Source organism: Emys orbicularis, chromosome 4 (genome assembly GCF_028017835.1).
Source record: "Emys orbicularis isolate rEmyOrb1 chromosome 4, rEmyOrb1.hap1, whole genome shotgun sequence".
Classification (NCBI taxonomy): domain Eukaryota; kingdom Metazoa; phylum Chordata; order Testudines; family Emydidae; genus Emys; species Emys orbicularis.
The window spans coordinates 84,002,247-84,021,535 of NC_088686.1; the positions used below are offsets into that span (position 1 = coordinate 84,002,247).

The window sequence follows — 19,289 nt, forward strand, 5'->3', positions numbered from 1 at the left end:
ATTAGATTGATTACTACTCTACTACACTGGTGTTTTCCTTCAAATTTAACTTGTGTCATATCCAACAGAGGTTCAGTAGCCTAGATGCAATAAGAAGGTAGTGTCAGTCCAGTTACTAGTGGACAGGTGTCCAAATCATAAGACACAAATTGCACCCCTTGATGCATAAGGATTGACAATGGAGAACTCCCTTCTCTCAGTCCCTAGAGGTGGTCCCTCTAGTCTAGAACACAGTTGAGTTATACTGTATGGGGAAGCATCCACTGATGCTGCCAATTCTATGTACCTGGCTCAGGATAATCAGAGGATTGTAGTCTCCAGGGCTGTCAATCTGTCATCTTTCACCAGTACTAAATTCATACATAATAAATATCTTTAGAATAAAAAACAGTTTTTAAGCAATGAACTTCATTACCCACAGGAACCAATAGAAAGCAGCATTAACAATACGGGGGAAATAGTGAAGCTGTCTATTAAATACAATGAGTTTTCTCCTGCTGAAGTGAAATCATTTGTCTCTACTGTGCAACTGTAAAAACAAATATTAGATATTTACACTTAAAGAGCAGGAACAGTGATGAGAAAAGTATTCTAGTGACCCCTGCTGGTTACATGGGGGAAAACCCACACATTTCCACATGCAACATAACAGGTTTACCTTTCCAATCTTGTGTCTTTCCATTTATTTTGAAACACGATATGGTATAATGTTTATTTTTTCAGATATAAGATCAGTAAGACTATATCTCTATTAGTGTCATTCAATCATATATATCAAGTCATTGCAGAATGAGTCATTTATGAGAATCACTTAATGGTGGTAAATTTAGAAGCATTACCCCACTTTCCTTTTTTCCCTCTTTAAAAATCTAACTACCCATTTGCTTTAACCCTTATTACACTGCTATTTTCCAGACTGCCAGGCAAAAAAAAAAAATGTTTAGAACTAATTATTATCAAAGATTAACTAAATGAGCCCATGTATCACATTCAGATTTTTTAAATGGAAAGATCTCATTGTATTCAAAATGTTAGACTAATTTGTCTTTGAGTCCAACCTTCAATTAAGAGCAATTAATATGCACAACTGATTTTCAGATACTTATCTAGGGAAGCATAATAGGGATTGAAATAGCTTTCTATAGCACACATGGAGGAATTGGCATAAGACCTTTATAATAAGAAATAACAGTTGTACAATGGTTTTAAAAAGATTTTGGACTTTAAACTGTAGTTATAGACACAATATTCAAAAGTAAGAACCTAATGTGCTGTAGAATATGGTCTCCTGGTTATCAGAAACTCGTGGTTAGTTATGTTACATCTACACACTACAAGTACTAGAGTGGCACAGCACCCCTGTAGCACTGCACTGTAGTAGGGTTGCCAGGCATCCAGTTTTCGACTAGAACGCATGGTCGAAAAGGGACCCTGGCGGCTCCGGTCAGCACTGCTGATCGCGCCATTAAAAATCCAGTCAGTGGTGCAGCAGGGCTAAGCCAGGCTCTCTGCCTACTCTGGGTCCGCGCAGCTCCCGGAAGCAGCTGGCATGTCCCTGTGGACCCTAGGCACAGGGGCAACCAGGGAAGCTCTGTGCACTGCCCCTGCCCTGAGCGCCAGTTCTGCAGCTCCCATTGGTCGGGAATCATGGCCAATGGGAGCTGCAGGGGCAGTGCCTGCAGGCAGGGGCGGCGCCTGCAGAGCTGCCTGGACACCGTGCGCCCAGGAGCCAGACATGCCGGCCGCTTCCAGGAGCCGCGTGGAGCCAGGGCAGGCAGGGAGCCAGCCTTAGCCCCGCTGCACCGCCAACTGGGAGCTGTCCGAGGCAAACACCACCCAACTGGAGCCCGAACACCCACCCGCACTCCAACCCCCTACCCCAGGCGGAACCCCCTCCCATACCCTAACTCCCTCCTAGAGCCGCACCCCAACCCCCACCCCAGCCCTGAGCCCCCTCCCTGAACCCATACCCCGCACTCCCCCCTGTCTTTAGAGCCCAACATATAATCTTACTGGTCCCTAAAGGCCAAGCAGGGCATAAAGGTACAACTGCAAACTTTATGGCTCCTATTGGGCCATAAACATGTTGCTTTCCCGGAGCTCCATTATTAAATTTAAAATCCAGCCTTAACTTGAATTTTCATGGAATCTGGGACAAGAGAGAGCTAAAAAGAAACAGGTTTTCTTGATGACAGAGTGCGAACCAATGATTCTTCTGATTCAACCTATGGAGCTAGAGCACCCCCATTTACAGCCAAGGCATGTGAAGATACAAAATACTGCAAAGGTCATTCATCTAGCAGAGCCAACACATTCTAATAAAGGTCAATTACTTTTCAGGTGACAGACCTCAGAGAGCAAGAGATAAACGAGTACCCAAAGTATCTTTTCACGCAAAGTAAATGGGTTTTGGAAATGAGTCTTTCCAGATTTAGAGATACATCTAGGCAACTTAAATTTGTTCAGTTTCCATTAGCTTTAAGAATAGACTGTCATTTAATTATTAAAATGTCAGCCCTGAATACCCACCATAACAGTTCCTTGTCTTTCATAATTTACTAGTAGGAAGAAACATAAGAATTCATACCAAATAGCTTGTAACTTTATCACAGTTCAGAGCTAGCTGCACCTTTGACACTGCTCTGGTCTGTCTCTGAGTACAGGCCAGCCAGGTTTAGGCCTTGAGGTTTCACCCCTTTGGGGTGAAACATGTGACTCTCCCACTCTTAGAACTGGGGCCCTGGGCTACAGCCCTGTGTGTACCACCTCTAATTACGCTTAATGGGTCCTGCAAGACTCAGTACCTGCAGTTCTTCCTTTTGGGAGCTGTGACCAGCAGTAAATACAATGAACCGAACAGCTTTCTTAAAACAAAGTATTGTTTAATCCTAACAGCAGGAACACAGCATAACAAGAGAAAGAATTTTGAAAGCAATAAACCAGTTTATACACATAACTATTTTAGGCTTATCTACACAGCAAGTTACTGTTCAGCAAGCCTGGGTATGAATCTATAGCTCACCAGCTTGCCGCACAGCAACATCCTATGCAGCTGTTGCAGTGCAGTGAAAGCCCCAGAAGGCATCTTGGTGTACTACTACTTCGAAGTGTAATATGCTAAGAAGCACTCCGGGACTTGCACTGAACTCTAGCAACGTCCATATGGACTATTACTGTGCAGCAAGCTGGTGAGTTGAAGATTCATAAGCTGGCTTGCCACGTGGTAGCTTGCTGTGTACAAAAACCCCTTTTTAAGAGTTAGGCAGGCCTATTTTACCCCATTCTCCCAACCCTCTGTAGTCAGGGTTTCAGTCTGCTCCCCAACACTATCTGCCTAAGTCTCCCCCTTAACCATCTGATCTCCTCAAGAATGTGTCTGTCTCTTTAAACCTTTTGATTTCACCCCTCCTCCCCCCCTTCTCAGTGTTGAGTCATTCCTGGAAAAAACAGTTTAGCAAGCCCAGTTGCGGGGAGGGGGGGGGGGGGGGGGGGAATGTGTCTATCCAGCACATTACAGCCAATGGCTCCAGCACTGTCCATTCAGTTTTTGCTGATAAATATTATCTGGCTATTGCTCTCTTCCTCCTACCTGCAGGTAAACAGTCTCTTTGGTGAATTAACCCAATTTAGTCACACAATGAAGCTCCTAGAAATAAATCACACAGAACCATAGTATTCATAATCATAGGCAGCTCCAAACCTAACACAAACATGTTGCCCCCCCAAAAACCATGAAGCCTGATTTTCAAAGGTGCTAAGCACCCACTACTGCAACTGAAATCAAAAGAAGCTGCAAGTACTTAGCACTTCTGGGGGAATAAATAAATCAAACCCATAGCGTGAAAGGTCACAAGATGATAATTATGACAACTAAGGCCTTGTCTACACTACACAGTTATGTCAGCAAAAGGCAGCTTTTATCGACAAACCAGTGGAGATGTTCACACTACAATGCTCCTCCCACCAACAAAACTCTCCTGCTTTGCCAACAAAATAAAACCATTTTGACAAGAGGCGTAAAGCTTGTTCTGGCAAAGTTAGATCGACTCATCTACACTATCAAGTTCTGTCGTCAAAAACTGTCTTTTGGCGAAAAAACAGCAAGAGCATACACACTACCAGGGCCGCCGAGAGCGGGTTCGGGCCCCAGTGAAAAAATTTTTTCGGGCCCCCCAGCAAGGGCGGACCGGCTAAACAGGGTCGACGAGGGAGGCAGGGGGGAAGCCGGGCCCCGGGCCCCCTTCCGGACCGCCGGGCCCCAGTAATTTGTACCAGCTTTCCCCCCCCACCCCCCGGTCAGCCCTGCACACTACAATGGGACTTTTGTCGCGAAAAACGCCCAGTTTTGGTCACAAAAAACTTCCACCTCTACGAGAGACTTGTCTTTTCCCCTCCCTTCATTGACGACAAAGAGCCAGTGTATACACTGCTGATTATTTTGTCCACAGAACTGGCTTCTGCCAGTATCCCACAATGCCTGCCCTGATTGCTCTGCTCAGTGTTTTGATCTCTGAAGTAACGGTGTGCTGCTCGTTTGAGGAACAAAGTGTGGTTAAGCAGCTCTATGTGGGTTTGAACATGTGCTATCAACATCATACAGGGGGAAATTATAACTTCACCTACAGTGTTGTTGCATACATTTCACCAGGATATTACTGACCAGCAAGATATTACTTTTCAAATGATACCTCACAAGGCATATTTTGTACAAAGATTATTACAGTGGTGTATAGGGTGTGAATACAAGGGTGCATTGGGTCACACTGGGATACATACCCATGGTGCATTGCTCACACTGTCGATGATGGTGCCCCCAATGTGGACATGATCTGTCGACAGAGGGAGCAAGTGTGAATACCCTTTGGCGATTTTTGTTTTGTCGACTTTCGGGTGTCAACATAAGTTTTGTCAACAAAACTTGGTTGTGTAGACAAGCCCTTGGTGTCAGCATAGAGACTGCATTCGTTACGTTGCCGTAACTGGCCTCGAGGAGGTATCCTACAATGCCCACTGTGACCGCTCTGTTCACCGTTTTGAACTCTGCTGCCATGCATCCAGCTATACAAGCATGCATCCCTCCCCTTTCAAAGTCCCAGGAAATTTTGAAATTGCTCAGCATGCAGAGCTCACATAACTACTGCCCAGCTGAACTCGCCGGCTCTCAGCAACAAACACACTCTTGCCAGAACTACAGGGAAAGGGGTGGATCTCCTTGGTCTTTGGGGAGAGAAGGCTGTGGGAGAACTCAGAGGGAATCAAGGAATCAAAAGATTAACACTGAATCCTGCTCTCCCCGGTACTAGGACCACAGTGGCAGGAAGGCAGGGCGGGCTGCTGCTGGGACAGAGATGGGGGGCTCCTGCTGTGCTGTGAAGAGCCAGGGAGAGAGGTGGGGGATGATGTAGGGGTGTCCTCTTCCCCCTGCCATAGATGGCTGGGCTGCAGGTTACCAGAGCAGTTGAAAAGCAGCAAGCAATCTAGTTGGATGCTCATGGACCAATGGGATTGAGAAAGTGACGCTGTACCTGCCCCCATGAGGCACTGCAAACCCTTCCTAAAGCACCCTGCAGCCATTTGCATAGTGGGATAGCTATCCACAATGCACTGCTCTTGTGCTGCTATTGGGGATGCACGCCTCCCACACAAGAAGTCTAGTGTGGACATGCAACAGCAGTTTAATTCCAGTGGTGGCTGTACGTCAGCGTAACTTGCGTCAACAAAACTAGTGTAGACAAGGCCTAAGTGTTTAGCTTAATGATTCTAGTGTGCCAATGTTGGGGTATATACCCGCCCTTAAAGATTCAAATAAAGTTTAGTTAGTACAAACTAAAGTTTCACATTACATTGATAAGGAAATATTACCACATACAGAGGTTTCTTTCGCAAAACGCAGTTTAAACTCAAATTGCTATAAGAACTTGGGAATGTAATAACAGAGATTTCACAATGCCTCTGAAGTTATCTAGGATTTCTATATTGGTGAATCATTCAAAAAATCATTTGTGATATTTCATGAGAATCTAGTCATGTGTACATTATTCATAATCTACAATATTACTTGTCCATTACTATTTTTTTTAAAAACACACACGCTCTCAGAAGCAGAGCGCGAAGATGCTTCTTGACTTGAGAGTTAAGAATGTATTTGCAAAAATACAAAATATGTTAGAGTAGCTTAGAGGTAGTTTTCAGACTGTGACCAGCAAACCGGTGGTCCATGGAACTTGTCCTTGATAGGCAGCAGGAAGAAACATTTTTGAGAACCAGCAATTTGTGGATGGGGTATTCGGTAGAGAGTTGGCACCCAGTAAATGATCCTGCTCTTACAAAATAGTCCACATAATGAGTTGGAGAACCAATGCATAGCTCACTAAATATGTCATTTTAGATAATTGTGTCTCACCTTCCTTTTTTAACCATTTCACAATATTTCCTTCCTCCATTGTAGGAGACAGTGCAGGCATGAGTATTTTAAATGCAGGAATACCTGGAAAACAAGACACTGGAATTAACCACTAAAACCTTTGCTTATCACACAGTTAATACAGTTGAGATCTCTGAGAAAGGAAAGAAATGAGAGTTAAAAGCAAAATGAGTGAATGGGCAAACAATCCAAGGAAATAAATAAAAATATCCACCCTTGTTCTGTAATTCATTAATGTTAATACATCTTACAAATCTGAACTTGTTATTATTGTGCTATAGACTACTGAAAGAGAAAGTACACTTGTAAAGAAATACTTATGGAAGAATGCTTATTTATTCAACAGCGGAGATAAAACAAGATGTATTTGTTTTCATCCTTTCCGGATACAATGTGGACCTTTTCTGCAAAGTGAAAATATTGTAACAAAGATTTAGTATGCTTGCAGGCTATAAAGATCTTGCACAGAAAGAAGAAAACAGAGTTCATTTATTCCCTAAAGTCTCCGTAGATCCACACCCCAGGGGTCATCATCCCTAAAGCACATGAATTGTAAAACTGAGTTGAAGTTATACATGGTTCATGCTCCCAGAAAGTCCGCAGTGCAGAAATATAAATAAATTTGCTCCTGCCTTCTATTCTTTAATTAGTTCTCTCTTGTTCCAAATCAGTCATAGAAACTGACCTGTCTTTGCTCTGGTACTTAAATTATTTAATTTTAGCATTACTCATTATTTTAGCATTTGTAAAGTGAATCCAGAGACTATTCCCAATCAAATTCTGTTTTGTGGCTGTATAATCCACAGGGATTGATAATCTTTCTTTCTGATCACAGTTGGTCCAGGACTAGTGCCTAGGAAAGTTACTGGTCCTGAGAATATTTGTACTAGTTTGCCAAACCCTGTTTATCCTTGAGAATATGTGAAATAGTGCACCTCACAGCATGGGTCCATGGCTTTGTTTACTCAAATATTTTCACTATGTTATCATATTACGGACACCCAGAATTAGAAATTATCACTGTATAAGACTTGAAAGCTTTCATAAAATACACAGACTTGGTTCCAGTTCTAACAGTCTGTTTTGAGACACTGGCCTCAATTAGTATATCAAACCTGAAAGGCTGAGAATAAAACATGGTAATAAGAATACTGTGATTTAAAGTTCTTATGTCATGAACATTCAATAATTTTATTAAGGTTTACCAGCATATATACCTGTATTCTATACCTTAGTAACAATAACCGTTACTGTAAGCATTGGCCAAATACACACAACCAGATCTGGGCCAGGAAATACCTTCCCATCATGGCGTGGCTCCAGAAGGGCAAGGAAAAGCTCTGACAAAGAACCCCTAGAAAACACTGCTGCTTTATATAACAAATAAGTAATGTCTTTGATGGTTAGTGGACCTTAGCTAAAGTAAACTGAAGCAGTTTAGAGTGCACTCTGCTTTCTTCAAGGATTTCTCCTTATTTCACTTTACCACATTTTCCCCCAGCTACTGGACTAAGCATTTCTAACCAGTTACATACTGCACCTGGTGTCCACTTAACCATGTTTTGTTTATTTCTATAGCTTAGCCCAAACTTTAAATAAGATAACACTGGTATTTCCAAGGTCACTATGAGTTTAACACAAACAAACCACATTTCTCATGAGTTTATTCTTTTTGGTCACATGCTTCGGGCCTATCACTCATGTTAAAATCCAAACAATTTAAAACGCCTAATGTGGGCCTATACAAATAGTAATGAGTGGACACAAATCACAGAAAAGCAGAGATCTCTAGCTTTCCAGTGATATATAGCATTCATTTCTAGCTATGGTGGCTCACAAATACCAGATGTTAAGCCTGGTCTACACTTAAAGCTTATACTGGCATAATGATGTTAGTTAGTGATTTTTTTTAAAGCTACTATATTATAAGGCCTAGTGTAGATGCACATACCAAAAAAGTGTTTTTTCCAAGAGAGACATAAGCTATACTGGCACTTTCTAGCATCACTAGGAGCAGGACAACCCTTATGAAAAGCTGGTTGGGAGCAGGGGAGGAGCTGGCAGGTCCTAAACTCACTAACCACTCCTTATACCCTGGTATAACACCACCACCACTGCACTTCTACCGGATTTTTCATCTGGAAACACAAGCACAGGTGGGTTTAAGTATTATCTTCTTATTACAGATGGAGACACTGAGGTCCAGATCCTCAAAGGACACATGCGTTGCTCTGCTCAGCATTCCAATAACTAACCCCTAGATGCCAGCTGTCTAGTGGAATCCTCAGTCCTGAGATAGGTGCTTAACTCTCCCTATGAATTGTGTGGGAAGCTTGGGTACCTAAGACAAGGATCCTAAGAAGCCACTTAAGCTTGCCAGGAGCAGGAGGCCCAGGAAAGGAGAGGGGCGTGCCTAAGCAACTGACACAGCAAATCCGGCTGATGGACTGGAGATTAGTGCCTCCCATCACTCAGGATCCTTAGCTGCAAATCCTCTCCTAGAGCTAGGTACTTAGGCCACGTCAGCTGCTTAGAGAGCCCAATATCATAGCAGCCAAATCATCTCTCTCTCTGTCTCTCCTGCTCACTATTCTCACACTTGCCTTCCATTTCCCTGTGTCCCTAGCCATTTTTTGTGTGTAGATGCTCTACGTCTGGCCCTCCTACTGCAGGGTTTGATAGGTATAAGGCATGCTGAAAGCACACCTACAGGTTTGGGGCCCACTAGCAAAACAGACATTCCCCACCTCCTAGTTTAAGAATTTTGCCTTGGGGTCTCTGGGACCTGAGCAGCTCATGAGCTGTGGGGCAGCGTCAGGACTTATTACAAAGTAGCAGCCGTGTCAGTCTGTATCCGCAAAAAGAACAGGAGTACTTGTGGCACCTTAGAGACTAACAAATTTATTTCAGCATAAGCTTTCGTGGGCTACAGCTCACTGCTTCAGATGCATAGAGTGGAACACACAGACAGAAGATATTTATACATACAGAGAACATGAAAAGGTGGAAGTACGCATACCAATTGTAAGAGGCCAATCAATTGAGATGAGTTATCAGTAGCAGCAGAAGAAAAAACTTTGAAGTGATAATCGAGATGACCCATAGAAGGTGTGAGTGAGGAGAACTTAACATGGGGGGGGGGGGGGAAATTCAGTTAGTGTAATGACCCAACCATTCCCAGTCTCTGTTTAGGCCTAAGTTAATTGTGTCTAATTTGCATATTAATTCGAGTTCAGCAGTCTCTCTTTGGAGTCTGTTTTTGAAGTTTTTTTGTTGCAAAACTGACACCTTCAAGTCTGTCACTGAGTGATTAGAGAGGTTGAAGTGTTCTCCCACTGGTTTTTGAATGTTATGATTCCTGATGTCAGATTTGTGTCCATTTATTATTTTGCGTAGAGACTGTCCAGTTTGGCCAATGTACATGATGGCATATATCATGTTGGTAGATGTGCAGGTGAACGAGCCCCTGATAGTGTGGCTGACGTGGTTAGGTCCTATGATGGTATCACTTGAATAGATATGTGGACAGAGCTGGCATTGGGCTTTGCTGCAAGGATAGGTTCCTGGGTTAGTGTTTTTGTTGTATGGTGTGCGGTTGCTGGTGAGTATTTGCTTAAGGTTGGGAGGCTGTCTGTAAGCGAGGACTGGTCTGTCTCCCAAGATGTGTAAGAGTGAGGGATCGTCTTTCAGGATAGGTTGTAGATCTTTGATGATGCACTGGAGAGGTTTCAGTTGGGGGCTGAAGGTGGCAGCTAGTGGCGTTCTGTTATTTTCTTTGTTGGGCCTGTCCTGTAGTAGCTTTGTGAATGCCAACTGGTGGAAACTTGGGCATCATGGTCTCATCCTACAACTTTACCGTCCAAAGTGGAAAGTCAGTATGAGCAGAGCAAAGAGACTTTTGATGTCATTTTCTTAAGGCTGCTACAATCACTTCTGGACCAGATCATACAGGCTTAATTTAATTTAAGCAATAATCCCAGTTGTTCATTACAAACAATTAAGATTATGAGGAGTGATTCCCCTTCACCAAAAACAAATCTATACTCAATAATCCTGCCTTTGTATTAATAATGCTTAGCATTTATGTAGCACTTTACAGATTCAACAATCTGTACAACAATTAGCTAATTCTCACAAGACTCCTGGGAAGTAAGCAGTATACTTATTTTATAGGTGGGGAAACAGACACGTTTCAGTGACTTGCACAGAGCTTCACTGTGGTGGTAGTGGAGCTGGGATTAGACCTCATGAGTTCTTGGCTTCCAGTTCCATGCTCAGTCCACCAGACCATGCTGCTGCCGTCAATATTTTAATAGCCATCTACTGTTTATTTAGGGCCATTTCTAAATCTACAACCAATTGTATTTAAGAGAATCAAATTTAAAATGTTTTTTAACACAAACCAATTGCTAACTTGAAACCCTCACTGAGGCCATAACGATTCCATATTTGGTGACCACTTTAGGGGTTATGTTCCTTCCAGACATTAGATTTAATTTAATGGATTTGAAAAATCCTGTGGATTTGCACTGTACTTTATCTTCCAATGCACTGGTCAGAACTTCTATGCTCACTGCTTATAATTGTTTCACCTGCCTTGAAATGGGTACAGCAAGCGCTCTGTCAAAACAAAAAAGCTGCAGTGAACTAGATCTAAGTGCCTCAGCATCCTCAGCTGAAATACTATTTCATAGCTTCCTACAACATTACCCAGTCAGTTGTAAAGACAAAATTTACTACGCTTCTATATCAGTGCAAACATAACACAGCAATAGCTGAGATATAAAAAACTACATTAGGGGACTATTTTCCTCTCTCTGTGAAAAAAGTGCACCAGTGTCTTCCCTCATCAAGGTTCTAGCCCTATACTGCATTTAATGTGCAGCCCTACAGAGTTTTAGAATGCCTATTACCTCTTCAAATATAAATGTAGTACAAACCAATTTGCTGCTATTATGAAGCAGATCTAAGCTTCATTACTTTGACTAGTCTACATATGGCATTGCTGGAATTTCATATCAAATCTCTCTGCTTATGGGAGCACATTATGTGAACCAAAGAGCTATAGTAGAGGGCTGGATCAATGCCAGAATAAATTACCCAGTAACATTTCACTTCAGCTCCTCTCTCTCTCCCCCCCCTGCGCATCTTCTATATTCCATGAGGGTCAGACACAGCTCATTCCCTTAATACTAGTGCTCATTAAAATAACATTGTTCAAACCACTCTAAAGATAACACACTTGCACCATCTGCAGGTTAGACAAAATACAGATACTATGGCATATGTACCTCAGGAAACATTATAGCAAGGCTAACAGCAAGAAATGTTAATACTGCAATTACGGATTACAATGGGAAAGTGTGCTTCTCTTAGATTGGTACAATTTGAATTAGTCCATTTTTGCTCTAGAACCTGTTTTAAGAAGTCTTCAGTTGCCATGGATATAACAGGAAAATCTTTAAATAATTGTGATGACTTTTTCTATTTAAAGTTCTAGTCTGATTTTAAAGAGCCTGTGATATGTGACGCAGTGTAAAGGCACAGAAGAAGAAATGGATGTTGGATACCAGTGACTCCCTAACCAGCACTTGCTGACTATCTGCAGGCTGATGTTTGATCAAGCAAAAGGTGCTGGCTCTCCTCCTTTCCTATTACCTAGTCACATTAACAGACAACTGAAAAAGCATTACTTTCCCACTATTACTTTCCCACATAACGTCCCTTTGGAACTGCAGTAATAGTTTATCTGAGCATAGGGTTGCCAGGCATCCAGTTTTCGACCAGAACGCCCGGTCGAAAAGGGACCCCGGCGGCCCCAGTTGGCATGGCTGACTGGGCTGTTAAAAGTCTGATTGGCAGCACAGCCTGGGCAGGGGCTAGGGGCCTGCCCTGGCTCCGTGCAGCTCCCAGAAGTGGCCAGCATGGCCCTACGGCCACTAGGCATAGCAGCAGCCTGGGAGGCACTGCATGCTGCCCCCGCCCCTAGTGCCAGCTAAGCAGTTCCCATTGGCTGGGAACCGCAACCAATGGGAGCTGCGGGGGAGCACCTGAGGGCGCAAGGGCAGCCTCCCTGGCCGCCCTGCGCCTAGGGGCTGCAGAGACCTGGCAGCCACTTTCTGGGAGCCGCGGTAAACGCCACCAGGACCCTGCATCTCCCCCCCCACACACACACACACACCCCCTAAGGTCATCTACTCCAATCTCCTCCACTGAAGCAGGACCAAGAATACCTAGACCTTCCCCGACAGGTGTTTGTTTAACCTGTTCTTAAAAAATCTCCAATGATGGGGATTCCACAACTTCCCTTGGAAGTCTATTCCAATGATTTACTATCCCTATTAAGGGAATTAAGGGTTTCCTAATATCTAACCTAAATCGCCCTTGCTGCAGATTAACCCCATTACTTCTTCTCCTATGTTCAGTGGACATGGAGAACAATTGATCACAGTCCTCTTTATAACAGCCCTATCAGGACCCCCTGTCTTCTTTTCTCAAGATTAAAAATGCCCTGATTTGTTTTGAAACTTTCCTCCTAAATCAGGTTTACTAAACCTTTTATCATTTTTGTTGCTTTCCTCTGGATTCACTCTTAATTTGTCCACATCTTTCTTAAAGTGTGACATCCAGAAATGGACACAATATTCCAGCTGAAGCCTCACCAGTGTAGGGGACAGCAGACAATTACCTCCCGTATCTTACATACAACTCTCCTGTTCATACACTCCAGGATATTATCCTCTCTTGCAACTGCATCACACTGCTGACTCATATTCAATTTGTGATACACTATAACCTCCAGATCCTTTTCAGCAGTACTACAGTAGAACCTCAAAGATATGAACACCAGAGTTACGGACTGACCGGTCAACAAGACACTGTGTGAAACTGCAAGTAACCAATAAGGCAGCAGCGGAAACCAAAAAAAAAAAAAAAAAGCAAATATTGTACTGTGCCTGTATTGCATCTTAAAGGTAGGCACATCTGGGCTGCCTGTCCTCATCCCACCCCCATGCGCGGGGCAGCCACTTACATCTAAGAATGAAGACGCTGGGGCTGCCAGCCCAAGGCAGCCAGCAGAGTAGGAGCAACGCTGGGATCTCTGGCTGGAAGGAGACAGTTTTCACACACAGTCCTTCCAGGAGTGGGGGGACGCTGTTTTGTCCCGCTTCCGGCCAGGGGAGTGGGTTTAAGGTTGCAGTCCGACCCAGGGAAAGAAGCTATCTACAAGGAAGTTGCCCGCACTGAGGAGGGAGTCTGAGTTCAACTGCTGCTGGAACCAGGCTTGGAATGTCAGCTGCTGGAACTGGAGCCCAAACTGCACTTTGTTCAGAGTTACAGACAATCTCCATTCCCGAGGTGTCCATAAGTCTGAGGTTTTACTGTACTGCCTAGCTAGTTATTTCCATTTTGTAGTTGTGTATTTGATATTTCCCTCCTAAATGTACTTGTCTTACTGAATTTGCTTTGCACTTGTCCTACTGACTCATCTTGTTGATTTCAGACCAATTCTCCAATTTGTCAAGGTTGTTTTGAATTCCAATCCTGTCCTCCAAACTGCCTGCAACTGCTCACAGATTGTGTTTCTGAATACTCTCCGCTCCATTATCAAGTCATTAACGAAAATATTGATTAGTACTGGACATAGGAGAAACCCCAGCAGGACCTCACTAGATACATCCCCAATTTTGAGAGAGAACCATTGATAACTACTCTGAGTACAGGCTTTCAACCAATTTTGCACCCACTCTCACATTCCGGGGCACAATCCAGACCAGTGAGGGTTTGTGTCACCACCTGCCCTGCAACCTTAGGTGCCTAACAATGCCTTGCTGACGTAGCTCCTAATTTGAGCCCCTCACAAACAGCATGCAGGTCACACCATACGTGTCTGTATATAGCTCGAGTCCTGGTCCAGCCACTCTGACACTAGCAGCCTGTCAGCTGCACACCAGCCACACTCTGGTTTCCAGTAGCATTATTTACTACTTTCAGAGTGACCGCAACACACTTCCAGTTCTGGATTGTTCCCAAAAACGTGTGTTCTGCACTGCCCAGCCCTCTCCTGGGCAGTTCAGATATTAGACGTCCATTATACCTGTAAGAGGTCAATGTACAACAGTTTGCTACTTTAACTAGAGTTACCAAACAATTCAGTTTAAACACAACACTGATTAGTTCGGACTACAGAATAAAAAGTTTTATACTACAAAGAGAGAGGTTTTAAGTGAGTACAAGTACAAGGCACTAAAATCGGAAATGGTTACAAGAGAAATACAGATAAAATGTTTCCTAGTAGTAAGACTCAACTTAAACTAGACTTGGTTCAAGATAAAATTCTTACATGTTCCCAGCAACATAGCTGACCAAGTTCTTCAGTCAGAATCTGCCTTGAAAGTCTAAAGGGCTGGTTCCTTTGTCTTTTTAGGCGAAAGTGAGTGAGAAAGAATCCCTGGGGTGTTTTTACCCCTCATTTTTATAGTCCAGTCCCATTTGAAGTGGATTCATCTAAGGATTACCCCCCTCAAAGCAAAGTTTATTCAAACAGTAAAGAAGGTGATGTGTAGTCTGATCATGAAGGTGCTCTCCTGCTCTTTCTCCTCCCTTGTATATGCTGAAGTGCAGATTTGCCTTGTCTCTCTCTTGCTGTCTCAAGGACCTCGTTTACTACTTGTATATAAACTGAGGTAAACGCACATTCCTTTAAGACAGCCCCCACTAGGCAGGAGTAGTTAAGCAGCTCTATGTGGGTCTGAACATGTGCTATCAACATCATACAGGGGGAAATTATAACTTCACATATAGTGTTGTTGCATACATTTCACCGTATTATTGACCAGCAAGATATTATTTTTCAAATGCTATCTCACAAGGCATATTTTGTACAAAGATTATTACAGTGGTGTATAGGGTGTGAATACAAGGGTGCGAATACAAGGGTGCATTGGGTCACACTCACCTTCTAGTAATTTCATCTAGACCACATTTCCCTAGTTCACGTATGAGAATGTCATGTGGGACTATGTCCAAAGCCTTACTAAAAATCAAAATATCTCACATCTACTGCTTCTCCTCTACTAACCAGGCCAATAAGCCTGTCAAAGAAGAAAATTAGGTTGGTTTGGCATGATTTATTCTTGATAAATCCATGTTGACTAATGCATATAATCCTATTATCCTTTAGGTGCTTACAAATTGATTAATAATTTGTTCCAGTATCTTTCCAGCTATCAAAGTTAGGCTGACTGGTCTATAATTCCCCTTTTTAAAGAGAGGTACTATGTCTACCCTTCTCCAGTCCTCTGGGATCTCCTCTGTCCTCAATGGGAGCACACTTCTTTGTAAGTATACATGAAAGTTGGGGAAAAAAATCAATTCTTAACAACAGAAAACACATTTACAAAGTATTATTAATAGGTCATGGTGTATTTTTAAAAGTTTAAAAACTCACCCAGGCTTGAAACACATCCAAGACACCTACTAACCAGAGACTGATATGCCAGGTGAGAGAAAGACACAACCAATGAGGTTGAGAAACAACATCCTGGTAAGAAACCCATAGTTCCTGGGAAGGGGGAGGAATTTTGCCTATCAAAGTACTGCCTCTTGACCCTCCTTGGGGTTCCTTCCCATCATTTTCTGGCTAGTAGGTGTGTCATTAATTTGAAAGTCTTCCTTCCATCTTATATATAGAATTCTCCTCTTCCTCACAGTCAATTTTTGGGTCTTCCTTTACCTGCCTCTAGGGTGGCTCATAGCTTTCCTAAGTATCAGAGTGAAAGTGACATGATTCTTGACAGTTTTACCACTGACCCTCACCAAAACATACCAGAGTCTTATCAATTTTTCTCTGCTCCTACTTCAGAAGCTATAAGCTGCAACAGCAGCAGCAAAAAAGCTGTACACATGTAGAATCAAGTAGACAGGAATACTATCTTTGCAACCATAAGTGATAGAAACCTAATTATTTTTTTAAAATAAAAACTTGCGTTCTGCAGAAATTGATGACCGAGAACTCTGACAGAACAGTCCAGAAGAGAAGTAAATACTCCTTCTTGTTCTAGTAATTTTCACTGTATTAAAAAGTAATCCACTCACTGGTGGCAAGTACATGAGTTGATTTTAGAACAATAAGAGCAAGGGAATGGGAGTCATGGCCCTGCTTTTGTTCTACTAATAACTTGGTATGGGACACCAGGCAAATTACTTTGTTTCCTCTATGCTTCATTGCTCCACTGTCCCAACAAAGCTGTAAAATAGGGATACTGCTACTTATCCTTATCACATGAGAATATGAGATTTAATATAAAATTGAGTTCCATAAACGACAGAGAGTTTTGAGTTCCTTTGATGAAAGGTGCTATTGTAAGTGCAAAACACAGGCTGTGGCAAGTGAAGAAAGACAAAGGTAGAAAGACTTGTCAGCTATTTTAAAATGCAATTTGAAAACTATATATTAATCTGAACTTTTATTTAAGAAAATCCTTTTATGTGGTTTGAAATAAAAAAAATTCATTTTACTACAGAATTTAGACATACACCCCAGAAAATGAGAGATGTCAGAAAAAAGGTTCAAACTTCAACAGAAACATGCATTGCCACCCCCCCTCACCCCCCCACCCCCACACGACAAAAAACTAAATGCGGTCGTTTAGGCAAGCAATATAGAAGTAGGACTAGGACTAGAACCAGGAATACTTAATCAGGCAAAACACAGCGAACTGAAGTTTTGCCTAGGTAAGGACTGTAGAATAAAGTCTATAGGGATAATGAGAAATAAGTGAAATTAAATTCATAGATCTAAAAAGCTCCAAGTGGCTTCGCTGTGACTCTCCCACTCTACTTCCACTCCTATTTAAATAAGCAGCTCCCATCACAGCTGTCTCAATTCCTTTCCACTTCCTCAGTTATTTCACCCATCCCCTTTATTCCCTGATCGCTCAACGATTTTCACTTCATTTGTACTTTTCTGATCAGAGTGCTCAGTTCATTAGATGACTCACTGAAGAGGTACCGTATTTAAAAAAAAATAGGTATCCTGTTTAAAAAATGGCACCTACACTTACTGAAATTTTGAGACTCCTAATTTGGAGTCACAAGCAGCAACTCCAATGTTACAGAATTTGCGGGAGAGGGGTTTAAGTAACAAAATATTTTGAAATTCTGAAGTTGTTTCAGTTTCACAATGGTCTAAAGGCACCATTTTTTGGCAAAATGGTCACTTTCCATAAACATTTGTGAAAATATTAGCAAAACTCAAAATATTTCAACACTGACAATTTTGCAAACATTTTCAGTTCATAAAGATGAAAAATTTCATTCAAAATATTTCAACCAATATGTCATCTCTAATCTACAGACTCCTCCTGCAGTACTGCTACAAATGTTCCCCCGGCTGAAACACCAATAATTACTACCAGGTTTAAAAGCTCATTTTAGCTGCAGACCAAACTCTGGCTCAGAGAGACAGAGAGCAAATTCTGGAGTCAGGAATCCGCCCTTCAGAATGAAAGGTTGCTCCCATTTTAAGTTCTACATTTGACCCTCCAACTTGCACAGAATGCTTTCTTTTGTTTTACAGATTTTCAGACTTAATCTCAAACTAAATATTTTTTTTAATAAGGAGCCAGGAGCAGAAAAATGGATGGAGGTAAATCACAAAAGGAATTTGGGAGTTAGAGGACTTTGAGAAAGTACAGTTCTCAGTATTCTTTAGCCAGTCAACTCAAAAGCAGCCACAACTATCATTAGAAAATAGTCTAAACCAGTTTGCCATACGCTTTGTCCTCTAGACACCAAATTTGATGCCATAACACCATCTTCCTTTCTCCCCACGCCTTGCATCCCTCATCCTATTTTCCACTGGCCAAACAGAGCATCGTTATCCACCCCCTTCATTCTCTTCCACTAGCTAATCATAAAGTCCACTCTGCTTCTCCCCCGCCAAACCTCCACACCCCAACATTACTGCCCACTCACTTCAGCAGGTACCCCCCCCCCCGCCATGGACCCTCTCCTCTGTCCAGGTCACCTACTCACGATCATACCCTGCTTGCAGAGATACACCCCTAACCACAAGCTCCTCGCAGACACCTGGCCTCTGTCATTACCATCCACTTTCCTTGCCCCTGAAAGTCATTGCTGTCCCCCACACAGCTGCAGCAGGTTCTAACAGTGTCACAGGCGGCCAACTAAAAACCGCCTGTTAGTGACTGAGGCCAAATACTCACCCAGCAGCTCGTGGCTCCTGTGCAGAAGCCTCCAGCCTCCTCCAAGGCGAAGAGAAGCACAAGCCCCCGCGACTAGTCTCCCACCCAGGAGTAGTTTGACCATCCCTTTACTGCTGCAGCTCAGCCACAAGGAGGCTGCCATCTTGCTCTCCTCCCACCCAAGGCTAGGGCTGTCCTACTCACTGCCTGAGAGAAAAGATAGCCCCGCCCGGCACACCCAACTGCTGTCCCACCCCTAATTGTCTCAACACAAATAAACACCTCCTTGCAGCCACGGCTAATGTGTGCTCCCTTATGGGGGAACCCACTACCCCTCCTTCCCCGCATACAGCTGGAGCAGGACTAGCTACCTCCTTGCACAAGCCAAAAGACACACACTTCAATTCAAAACTAGATGAGTGTTGCTGAAGTACAAGGGTCAGAGGTTCATTTGTGTCGAGCATCTGCCTAGGGCAGGGCTTCAGGTGGTGTTTAGGATTTGATTTCCCCATAATATCCTTCGTTTCAGATATTGCCAAACCTGAGCGTTCAAAAATCATCAGTCAGAGACCCAAAATAACGTGATAAACTTAAAAAGCATGATTTTTTTAAATAATACATTTGGGGTTTGTTTGCTATCTCGTTTATGAGCCGTT

The 19,289-nt window shown here is 42.9% G+C and overlaps 1 protein-coding gene across 1 annotated transcript in view; it reads right to left on the reverse strand.

The window, feature by feature from the left end:
- PDHX (pyruvate dehydrogenase complex component X) overlaps positions 1 to 18,808 on the reverse strand; it is a 108,008-nt gene extending 89,200 nt beyond the window's left edge. The window contains exons 1-2 of the mRNA XM_065403860.1: positions 18,655 to 18,808; positions 6,404 to 6,487 (exon numbers count right to left, since the gene is read on the reverse strand). Of these exons, the coding sequence (XP_065259932.1) occupies positions 6,404 to 6,487; positions 18,655 to 18,796 (226 nt within the window). The 5' untranslated portion in view covers positions 18,797 to 18,808. The remainder of the gene's footprint in view (positions 1 to 6,403; positions 6,488 to 18,654) is intronic.
- Between the last annotated feature and the right edge of the window lie 481 nt (positions 18,809 to 19,289).